At 35.1% G+C, this 12,516-nt stretch overlaps 1 protein-coding gene across 2 annotated transcripts; it reads left to right on the top strand.

The window, feature by feature from the left end:
- Positions 2,074 to 12,244, top strand: LOC109356620 (protein ROS1). 2 transcript variants are annotated; one of them, XM_019600033.1, is made up of 19 exons: positions 2,074 to 2,613; positions 3,403 to 4,767; positions 4,920 to 5,321; positions 5,789 to 5,879; positions 5,961 to 7,110; positions 7,208 to 7,287; positions 7,510 to 7,594; positions 7,666 to 7,757; positions 7,843 to 7,911; positions 8,234 to 8,270; positions 8,363 to 8,445; positions 8,818 to 9,291; positions 9,633 to 9,669; positions 9,758 to 9,815; positions 9,978 to 10,117; positions 10,277 to 10,342; positions 10,429 to 10,543; positions 10,634 to 10,672; positions 11,705 to 12,244. In XM_019600033.1, exons 1-19 carry the CDS (start codon positions 2,160 to 2,162, stop codon positions 11,920 to 11,922), a joined length of 5,055 nt encoding a protein of 1,684 aa, XP_019455578.1. In that variant the 5' UTR covers positions 2,074 to 2,159; the 3' UTR covers positions 11,923 to 12,244. The 2 variants fall into 2 exon arrangements, with proteins under 2 accessions (XP_019455578.1, XP_019455577.1); XM_019600032.1 differs by having other exon boundaries at positions 3,403 to 4,815.

Here is a 12,516-nt window from a genome sequence, read left to right as displayed (position 1 = left end):
TTAAAATCCAAGAGAAGGAATATATTGAATCTAAGATTAATAATTTGGTTAGTAATATAATCCACATTATAAATTCTATTCATTTCAAAGTGTTGTCTTTTCAATATATATAAGTATATAACTCAAAGGACTAAGTTATGGAAAAATATAAGATATAGTAAGTAAGTGTTATTATTGACTGAGCAAACTCATTATTCATGAGATAAATCCATAATCATTTACCATATCTAGACAATATTATAAAAGATCTTATCATTATGATAATTAATAAGATATATTGTGATTAAATAGGATATATCCTACTAAAAGTAGAAGTTCACTTAGAATTTGAATACTTTCAAACTTTTAAAATATAATATATCCATATTTTTTACTTCAAGGCTAAATCTTAATAAATGTTTTATCTTTAGGGTATTTTAATTAAGAAAACAATTTACTTCATGATATTTAGACTCACACACTCTTTATTATATATACTTTATTATCTTAATTAATTAAGTCCACCATTAATAAGCTTAGTAACCTTAAAAACACTTATTTATAAGATAATTAAAAATATAAGTGGATAACATTTTTTTTTAATTATTTATATCTTCATAAAAATTTCGGTTGACTATTTTTTATATATTATTACTCTCTTCTTACTCTTTCGACAAAAGTTCGTTATTGAACTTTCGTCAACGACTGACAAGTAAGAAGAGTATACGTATGCATGTACAATGTAATGTGCAAATATCATTATTCTTTTCTAACATAGTCCTATCACATAGATTTCAGAATTAAACACGTAGTGAGTAAGGACACCGAACACAAACGGCAAACCTATAGAATTTCGTGTAGGTTCACTTCTTCTGTTATGTCTCTTTTTCCGTGAAAGTAATTAATATTAAAAAAAATATATGTACCGATAATATAAGAGTTTTTTATATTATATATTATCAATACATTATATATTATTAATTTTTAATTATTATTAACTTTGAAATAAAAATAATACGATGAATGATAAATAATACACTGACGATAAATTTTTTAACAATGTAGGTGTACAAATAATATAATCTTAATATTTCTTTTGTTCTTGGCTTAAAATTTTGCAGATCAGATCTGAAGCATTGACTCAATAAATAAAACTATGTAACAAGAGTTCGTAAATTTCTCTTATTTTCTGTTTCATAAAGCCTCATAGAAGAATTCACCTTCAGATAAAAGCGGAGGTTTCAAGGAGAATCAGACACTTTTTATTTATTTATTGTTTCAGCTTTTCTACGTGTCTTTGGAATTTAAGTTAAAGTAGTTTAAATTCATTCCTATTTACATGTCTCATTACATAAATATAATTATTGTATAATTATTGTCTTGATTTAGATGATAACAATTAATGTAACAATAAGCTTCCAAACAAGACATAAAAATTAGAAAAAATTTCTTCAAAATAGACACATAAATTAGAGTGTTGGTATGATAGTATAAAATCAAACTAAATGTTCGGATAAACAATTTTTAAGAGTAATATTTGTTAAGAAATATAATCATATTATTTAAAAGAGATTAATTCCTTACCTGTAGGATAAACGAATACTCTCTTGATTATACAACATATAAATTGGAACGAATAATGATTAATGAGAAAAAAACATGCCTCCACTAAGAATGAGATTGTTAATTGTCCTATAACAATTAATGAGAAAAAACATGTATGCACTAAAGGTCAAATTGTTACATAGTCATTGTATCATTGTCTCAATTCATATAAATGAACAACAATTAATGAGAAAAACATGTCTTTGCTAAGGATGAGATTGTTACAATATGAGAGTATCATTGAATAAATTTTTATACCGAGATATTTAAGTATTTAACTCAAATGAAAAAGTTAACTATTCTATCCTGTTGTAATTATTATGTTGATCGACCAGCTTTATCAGTCACCGGTTACTTTGAGGTGGTAACTAAGAAAAACTCCACCTAGTATTAATCAATGTTCATCAACTGCATCTACTTTCACTCCATAATCAATTTTTATTAATTGATTATTCATCCTTCTTCCCAAACAAGCTCTTATTTTCTTACAAAATCGATTATACCCAGATTAAAAAAAACAGCTTTTTCCTTTGTTTCAATCCAATTCCCTTGTTCTGAGTCAGAGATCCAAACAAATGGAGGTTGGTGAAGATGGAAAGAATCTTCAAAGAGAGATTCCATGGCTTCCTCAAACCCCTTTGAAGCCTATTATTCTATCAAAACCAGTTCCGATCTACAATTCCAGAGAAGAAACTGAAGTTGGATCTTATTTCAAGGGATCATTTTCATCTTTTGAGGCTGAGATAAATGGTAGGCCATACCCTTTGCCGGAACCGGTGGAAAATGTTGCCGGAGATAATGATAGAACTCGGGTGAAGATTTCATTTGATAATAATGGTTCTAGCTCTAGTAATAATGGGTTTGGTGAAATTTTGGGTTCAACAAGGTATCATGAGTTTTTGATGAATCAGTTTGGTTGTAGTAGTTTTAACTCACAATTCAATCCTATGTATATGATGCTTGGTCAGAATCATTTCTCTCAGGAGCTACCATTGATCAATACTATCAACAACAATCAAGATCCTCAAGGTAAAGGCAAATTTTGTTTTTTTGATTTTAGTGTATGGAAAAAAACAGGTTTTTTATGCTGATGATGTTTGAAAAATATGTTTTTTTGTTTAATATATGTAGTTAAATGTCATTTGTGGGGACACTACGACATAGTGTCCCCACTTTTTCTGTCAGGTGAGGGAGGAGAGAGAGAAAAGTGTAAAATAATATTTTAAAGTATAAAAGTACAATGTAGATGTTGAATAAGGTTGTCAGAATAACCGAATCGGTTTTTGACAACCCCTTGTCACACAATAAACAACTATCACACCACCTACTATCAATCAATCATTTCAGTACCTAGGAAATGATGTGATCATGTCTATCCAATAACATGTAAGAGTCTTTTACACAGTAGCCAAACTCTACTCACTTCAAAGCTTAAGAGTTTGTTTTTGTATTGAGTTTTGGAGGCGGAGAAATGAAAAAAGAAGGCTTCAGTGTCATTTCACCACTATATTTTGTAGCTTTTAAGCCTTCATTTTTCCTTCATTTCTCTCCAAAACTCAACTCGTAAATAGACTACTCCTTGAGAGTGTATGTTAGAATATTGTCTTGTCTAATTATCATTAGTTTAGAATTGAATTTTGGACATGTGCCAAATTTCTCTATGGAACTAACTCGTTCAGAATTAGCTTACCACTAATATTAGTAACTTGCGTTTCATGAGCTTTTCTCCCTTTTCCTAGTATATATAGTTCCTTCTAGTACTTGATAAATCTGAGAGCATGTTACTATAACCGGCTTTCACAAAATCTAATGCAACAGGTACGCCATACTTCGCTTACTACAGCACGGCCACTTCTCAGGTTGTCGAGCCCAATCCGGATTGTGGAATCAGATTAGACAGCAGGTATGCTGCAGAATTGCAAATGAATACGGTAGAAGGAGATCAAATGGGAAATCAGAGAAATGTTACGGCCACAATGTGCAACAATAATCAATCACCATTGAACAAAGAATTCTGTGATTCTGTTATAGAACATGCTGCTTCTACACCATGCAAAGAGACTAGCAACCACAACGAGGAGATAAGCAATGTTATCGATCTTAATGAAACCCCACAATTAAAACCGAAGAGAAGAAAGCACCGCCCCAAGGTCATCAGAGAAAGCAAACCCAAAATTAATAGGAAGCCAGTCACTCCGAAGCCTGTTCCGTCAGGAGAAATCCCAACTGGCAAGAGGAAGCAGGTGAGAAGGAAACTTTCGACTCCTCAAACAGAAGTGATAGGAGAGCAGACTGAACCGTCGATTCCTGCGTCTGCCGAAAAGACATGTAGAAGGTCCTTGAATTTTGACATAGGAGAGCAACCCAGGGATGAAAATCCTGCATGCGTTGAAAATGCGACTACATATTTTGGCTGCGAAAATGGCACGGCGACGGTGGCAACACAAAATTTAAATAATTATAGGCCATTACATGAAGACACGCAAGCTCATGATATACACCTTTCAACCCATGGGGCAAATCCAAATACCAACTCTGCAGAGAGCAGCGGTAAAAGAAAGGGTCTGATGACACCTCTGGATGGACACGAAAACAACGGAAAAATGCGGTCAAGTCCGAATGATTCCAACAGCAGAAGCCATGAAATGTTGACAACAGGAATACAAATGGATGGTTCCAAGAGAAAACAATATGATACCGATGAACATGCAAATAATAGATACCCGAATCTGATTGGGGCACATTATAATGCAATGCAGGCATACGGTACAAGGTATTGGATACAATTTCCTAACATTCAAAAGAAAAGGAGAAGTGATATTGGCAAAAATTCTAACACATCCAATACATATTCTGGGACAGCCACAAAAGATGTACGACTGCCAACGTGGCCTCAAGATGTTCGATCACAGCAAACCAAAAGAAGGTCAAGTGTCCTTACTCCAATTCACGATCGGGATTCACTGACCTTAACCACAAACTATAATACTAAACTAACTCATACCGCACAACAACTTGGCAGTTACGATAGACAATCATTCGGAAATGCAGAAAGACTACATACATGTGTTGATGCTTTAGTTCAGCAGACAGGTGCACCACTCACAAAAAAGAAACGAACTAAAAAGAGAACCACTCTTGTTAGTTCAGCATATTCTTGCACAAGTGGAATACAACAGCACCGTAAATTTTCGTTGGAAAATCACGGCCTGCACATGGTTAACTCATCAGGTAATTCATCCGATTCATTGATTTTTTGGTCAATAAAAATTAGGTGTCAAACAACAAATAATTCTACATGCAATCTACTGTAATACTTTATGCCATTGATGCAGGCATTGCTCGTGAAGAGATGTGGAAAAACATACATACCGTGGATGCACTAACAGAGGTATTTACACACCTTAACATTAATAGGGAAGCCAGAGAGCTTGTGTTGCATGAGCAGAATGCACTTGTCCCGTATAACCAACAAAGTCAAAATCACAAAGGTCTTGTCCAAGGATATGGTACCATTGTTCCGTACGAGGCATTTGATCCTGTCAAAAAACAGCGCCCACGACCTAAAGTTGACCTTGACGAGGAGACTAATAAAGTGTGGAAGCTTCTGATGTTAGATATAAACAGTCATGGGGTTGATGGAACAGATGAAGCCAAGGCCAAATGGTGGGAAGAAGAACGAAATGTGTTCCGTGGACGAGCAGACTCATTTATTGCACGGATGCATCTTGTACAAGGTATTAACTATTAACGCTGTAGGGCGAGTGATATGACCATCCTTTTTTTGGTACTACCAAGAGTATCTCCTCACCCTATGGATAAGGAGCTAATCCCTTTCGGGGTGCCCCAACAAGTGTCACTCTTAGGAATCGAATGGTCTTACACTATTGGACGAATGTCTTGTTGGTATATGACCATCCTTTGGAATGATACAAATAAGTTTATATTGATACCAACACAGGGCCCCCAATAAGGTAGTCATGATCATAAATAGACCAGTAGGATAATCATACTCAAACACTAAAGCTAAAATAAAATAGCCTAACCAAATTCAGAAACTAAAATAAAATAACTTATCTAAAGATGAAGTACAACAGTAATTTTTCGGAAGAAAATAATCACAAATTAACTGAAAAGTGCTAACTCATTCTGCATTGTTTGGTCACACGATTCGCATATTAATAATAAAAAGCATATTTAACAGGAGATAGACGATTTTCTCCATGGAAGGGATCAGTTGTGGATTCAGTGGTAGGAGTTTTTCTCACTCAAAATGTCTCAGACCATCTTTCCAGGTATGAATAGCTTAATTTCTGAGAAACTTACCATTATAATGGATGCTACAGCACAGTTTCTTTTTGTCTTTTCTGTGCCAGTTCTGCATTCATGTCCCTTGCGGCTCGATTCCCCCTAAAGTCAACCAGCAATTACAAAACATATCACGAGGGAAGCACAAGTTTGACAGTCAATGAGCCACAAGTGCACATCGTGGAACCAGAAGAGAAAATATTTGACCAATCTGCTTATGAGTTGGGTTCTACGGCAATAAACTTCATCGAGCATCCTGAAGAAAAAGAAGCTGTCAATAGCAATGATTCAGGCAGAACTAGTGGTAGCTTAATTAGTTTAACGGATGATGAGTCGAACTGCAAATTGTTGGAACCAACTCAGAGAGAAATCAGGGAACAACATAGTCCAGTAGAGAGTGGACAAATTAGTGCCACGACCGAGGAAGGGCAGGAAAACTCATGTCACACAGGTGTTCAGAAAGAGTTAAACGACGTAGTATCATCCCAATGCTCGGTCATTACATCTCAAATATCTGGACATATTTTAATTGATCAAAATCCCGAGAAGATGGGATCATCCTCAGATAGCAACTCAGAAGTTGAAGACATGTCATGCACAGCCAAGTACAACGATTTTTGTGACAAAATTTCTTTCACTAAGCTTTTGGAGATGGCAAGTTCCACAATGGTACATGAAGTTGACAGTCAAATAAGCAAATCGAATGAAATTGATCCTTTAAAAACAGAAGCCTCGTCAAGTGGCTTATCAAAGAATAAAGACGAAAATAACACGAGGGGACTAAGTTTTCCAACCGAGTCTGAAAACCAAGCTACAATTGCCAATTCTCCAAGTTTGCTATCTCAATTCCATCTTCAGGAACAAAGTAATCACAAGCAGCAACATGCTCTCGACGTATTGGGACAATCTCAAGATTCATTGCAGAACACAACAGAAATAAATTTTGGCGAACAAAACTATGCCATGAACCATGAAAACAGTAAGATGACTTCTGCCCCGATAAAATCAAAGAGCAAGGAGCCCGGAAAGGAGAAAAAAGATGAATTTAAGTGGGACATTTTAAGAATAGAAGCACAAGCTAAGGCAGGGAAAAGAGAAAAGACAAAAAACACCTTGGATTCTTTGGACTGGGATGCTGTGAGATGCGCAGACGTCCGTGAAATTGCTGATGCCATCAAGGAAAGGGGCATGAATAACATGCTTGCCGAACGTATTCAGGTATAGTCACATATCCATGAAATATAATTTGTCAATGTATTTTCTGGAAAGAGAAAAACCCTTCAATCTACCTTATGTTAACCGATATACTGTGCAGAGTTTCTTGAATCGCTTAGTTGATGTGCATGGGGCAATTGATCTCGAGTGGCTGAGAGACGTTCCACCCGACCAAGCAAAGTAAGTTCAGAGTTTAACAAAACTACACAATTAAAACTTTATCTCCCATACATATGATGTTAGCATGTATTGACTATATGGTTGGTGAAACCAACTTCCTGGACATTCAATTCACTCGTAAGTCGTAACACAAATAAATATGCACACTGACACACACAATTAGTCCTAATTCATGCAAACAGAGAAAAAAATGCATAATGTATATTCAATTCATACGTGCAGAGAATACTTGCTCAGCATAAGGGGATTGGGATTGAAAAGTGTGGAGTGTGTACGGCTTTTAACACTGCATCATCTTGCTTTCCCGGTAAGTTGAAAACAGAAAGACGCAATTACGAGAAAATGGAATAGATTTTAACAGTTATTGCTGTACAACAGGTGGACACAAATGTGGGACGTATAGCAGTACGTTTGGGATGGGTACCCCTCCAGCCACTGCCCGAGTCACTTCAGTTGCATCTTCTAGAATTGTGAGTACTACAGGAATAAATGGTATTCAGCAGTACTTCAATAGTTCAATTAAATACGAAGAGCTAACATTGTTTCCCTGTATAGGTACCCAGTTTTGGAATCCATACAAAAATACCTCTGGCCGCGGCTGTGCAAACTAGACCAAAGAACATTGTAAAGATTTATTTTTCGATTTACTGTCGTACATTAAAAAGATACAAGCATTTCTTTTTTCAATTTTTTTGTCTGTAGGTTTAGCAAGGATAACTTGTCTACAGGTTTAATTTTGATTAACTATATCCAATCATGTATATAGTCACATTACTCAAAGAGTTTGGTTATGATAATAACTTACTAAGATGAGAAAAATCTTTAAATGATGTAACATACATGATTGGATGACAATGTAAAAATGCGATACATTAATATCAGATCATAACCGCATTGGTTACCAATTGATTGATATTTTTTAATGCTTTACTGCTATATATTACAGGTATGAGCTGCATTACCAGTTGATTACATTCGGAAAGGTAAACAGTGTTTTCTCATACATTAAAGACTGACCCAACTTAAGGAAAAATCCACTTGTGAATGGGAGATAAACTAAAATCAATGCATGCAGGTCTTCTGTACAAAAAGCAAACCAAATTGTAATTCGTGTCCAATGAGAGGGGAATGTAGACACTTTGCTAGTGCTTTTGCAAGGTACGTTTTAGATTAATTAAGATTTTTCATACCTATAATGTTTATAATTTTTTTTAAAATAACATTATGCAATGCACCATCATCCAAAACTCTTTTTTCACATACTATAGAAGTATTTTCAATATTGTTGTTAGCAAGATAGGTAGAGAGCATTTGAGAGCACAATCATGTGAAGCTCATATAGTGTTATTTGGTCTACATGCCATTATATTGACAGTTTCTAACTGCATTTTAACCTCATCTCAATGGCGAAATTTGGAAGCAAACTGATAATAGCTGAAAATCATATCAATACTACTTTGAAAATTGAATTAGTTGCGTGGATTGCAAGTTATAACAGATCAATTTACAAATAAACAATGTTATATGCAGTGCAAGGCTAGCCCTGCCAGGACCAGAGCAGAAGAGTTTAGTTATACAAGCCGGAAATAATCCAACTTACCAGAGCCCTTCAGTAATCATGAATCGGTTGCCCTTACCTCTCCCAGAAAGCTCAATGCAACCTCAAGAAATTGTACAAACGGAAGTGAGCAGGCATCTTGAAGCATCCTCTGGAACCCATATCTGCCAACCAATCATTGAAGAGCCAGCCACCCCGGAGCCAGAATGCTCGCATGTTATGGAAAGTGATATCGAGGATGCCTTCTATGAGGAATCATGTGAAATTCCTTCCATCAAACTCAACATGGAAGAGTTCACCCTGAATTTACAAAATTATATGGAAGAAAATATGGAACTTCAAGACGGTGAAATGTCGAAGGCTTTGGTTGCTTTGAATCCAGAAGCTGCATGTATTCCCACGCCCAAGCTGAAGAATGTGAGCCGACTGCGAACAGAGCATTGTGTGTAAGTAGAAAAAAAACTAACTCATCTTCAACCGATTAACTAGAATGAATAGTTCTAATATGAAAAGATAGGTCAACTGATGAAATGTGGGACAAATAAAGTAGTGAATACTACTGAAGCAATGCGTAATTATACAATTTGCATTTGTCCGAAATCACGGTAACCTTGAAAACACAGAGCTGAAAGAGGTAACCCCGAGTCCCTGACATAAAAAGATAAGAATATATCATTTAAAATAAGTTCTAGTATATGAAAATTTTCTAACAGGCACATCATATCCATTGTCTTGTACTAGTGAAAAATTAACATTTTATGCTGATATTTTGTTCACCTTTATGCAGTTACGAACTCCCAGATTCACATCCTCTTTTGGAAGGGGTTAGTTATTGTCGCAAATGTTAATAAAAGCTATGTTTTATGTTACATGTTCGACTTTTATTAATTACTTATTACTTATGCACTTTAGTGGGACACTCGAGAAACAGATGATCCAGGAAAATACCTTCTAGCTATATGGACACCAGGTGGACTACCACACCCCTTCTAGATGAATTTAGATTCGTTATAAAAAAAATTGCCGATACCATACAGCATGATACGTTTGGAAATCTTACATCATGTGATATTCTTTCATTTCTCAATCGTTTTCTAATTCGGTTAGCCAAATGCATTAATATGTATGTCAGGTGAAACGCCAAATTCTATACAGCCACCGGAAACAAAATGTAGCTCTCAAGACTGTGGTCAACTCTGCAATGAAAAGGAATGTTTCTCATGCAACAGTTTCCGTGAAGCAAATTCACAGACAGTTCGAGGGACAATCCTGGTACGAACACTTGTCAAAATTACAATTCTAACCATACATTGTTTATTACTCCTTATATATTATAAGTATAAAATTAAAGTGGTGGAGTTGAAGGAGAATTTGCATAATAATGCTAGCATTATATTAAAATGACTTAAATTCATGATAAATCTTGTATAGATACCTTGTCGAACAGCAATGAGAGGGAGTTTTCCACTTAATGGGACCTATTTTCAAGTCAATGAGGTAAAATAGTGTGAAATCTTTTTTTGTTGTATATTTTTATGTTTGTAATCTAGTAGTCCTAACTAAGCACATATTATTTGAATCAGGTATTCGCCGAACATGAGTCAAGTCTGAACCCAATTAGTGTTCCTCGGAGTTGGATCTGGAACCTCAACAGGAGAACGGTGTATTTCGGAACCTCGGTACCAAGCATATTTAAAGGTAGACATATTTAAAAGTTGAACTATTATCATAAGCTAGAAAACATTGTTTGCAAACAATTAAGTTGAATACACTGTTTTTGTCAACCAGGTTTAACAACCCCAGAAATTCAACAATGCTTTTGGAGAGGTAAGATTTATTTCCCAGAATGTAATCCTACTTTTTGTAATTGAATAATCCTATTTAACTTGTTTCCATTGCATAATAATCATCACAAGTTTGAAGACTTTATAAACACTCTAAGGAGCCAAAGGACAAAAGATTAACACTAACCATCATGTGCCACTGCCACTACTCATTTATTGCTCTTAGATTAAAACATCTAATCATCTAAAGGACAGTAGCGGAGTATGGAGGCGTTTCTATAAATGCAACTGTTTGAGCTGAAAATCGGGTTGCGGCTTGTTTGGTTATGTAATTGTCGTGATCCGATTTTTGGTTGAACATTGGCTACATGACTTAGCTTAAGCACATGCAAAGACTCCTTAATTGGAATGAGTTGAAACCCTTGTGAGTTGTGAGCAATTCTCCTTTACCAAACAAGTCCAATCTAGTAACCAATCATGTTCCACATTATCAGTTAAGCCATTTCATAGTTAGTCTTCTTCCATACACTCTTCTCCTATTGGAATACTGACATATATCATATCGTTGATATGATCGACAAAGTTTTACATTGGCTGTCGACTACCTAACACAACCTTCAACTTTTATCCATGCTTAGGATTGACTATGTGTAGCATCAAACACACATAGACGGGTTTATGATATAACATTATGACAACGCTCAAACCATATAGCCGACCCCACCTAGTGTGATAAAGGCTTGGTTATTTTTATATCATATGTTAAAACGTTTGTAATTTATTTTATATCTATCTCAGGCATCTTATCATACTATTTTGTATAATAGACTATCTTGATTCCTTGCTTATCTTTCTTATTCTGATTTATACTTACTACTCTTAAGTACAAGTGTAAACTTCTTCCACACATAATTTTTTGTTCTTTACTTGCTGCTATTTTATTATATATATATATATAATATAGAGGAGGGATCCGTTTACAAACAAGTTAAGTTATACTAGTTACACTCAATCTCAGTCATATAATGAAGAGATGAAGAACAACAGTTTAAGACATGGTGAATATGCTTTGCAGGGTATGTTTGCGTGAGGGGATTTGACAGGGCTACGCGCGCACCGCGTCCTCTAATGGCGAGACTGCACTTCCCGGCAAGCAAGCTGGCGAAGAACAAAGAAATCAGGAACAAAAGAGCTTCAACTTCAGCAAACTCACAGGGATTGAATTTGGAAACCAATCCACAACCAGAACAACCACAAGAATTGCTTCTCAACATTGAAAACCTCTTTAATTGAGGTATGGAGCCTGAAGACAAATCATCGCGATTCAGATTCCGGTTCGGCTCACCCCGCGGTGCAGCTTTTATGTAATAGCAAATCATTGTGATTCAACCTCTTAGTTTGAGATAGGTAATGCAGAAACAGAGGAGTTGGGATTATTTATGCAAGAGCTGAATATTTTTCCCAATTCAAGTAGTGTTAAACTTTGTGAATGTTGTTATAGAATTGAATTGTATTGTTTTATGTTCTTACTTCAACCAATTCTGCTTTGCACATTTTGCATTTGGCATGCAAACACTATGATGGAACATGATAAATAATATTTTTGTTCTATTCTCTTTTGTTTCATCCCTTTGGTTGGAACCAAAGTATTCCATTGCATTTTATTATGACAATTCCCGAACATAGATCTGCCATCTCATAGTTGTCTCGTCTCTATGATAATGAAGCAAGACAACGTCAAATCGATAATGATAATGAATGTTTAAATTTTTTAAATGACATGTCATATTTTTATTAGAACGCAACAAGTATGGGATAATAAATACTATAATAGGTTTTGTTAATTTATTTTTATTTTGAACTTTGTTGGTATTGGAAACATTTTGG

Source organism: Lupinus angustifolius, chromosome LG09, assembly GCF_001865875.1.
Source record: "Lupinus angustifolius cultivar Tanjil chromosome LG09, LupAngTanjil_v1.0, whole genome shotgun sequence".
Taxonomy (NCBI): Eukaryota; Viridiplantae; Streptophyta; class Magnoliopsida; order Fabales; family Fabaceae; genus Lupinus; species Lupinus angustifolius.
The sequence above is the reverse complement of the archived record's forward strand: the minus strand, read 5'-3'. Positions and strand labels throughout refer to the sequence as shown.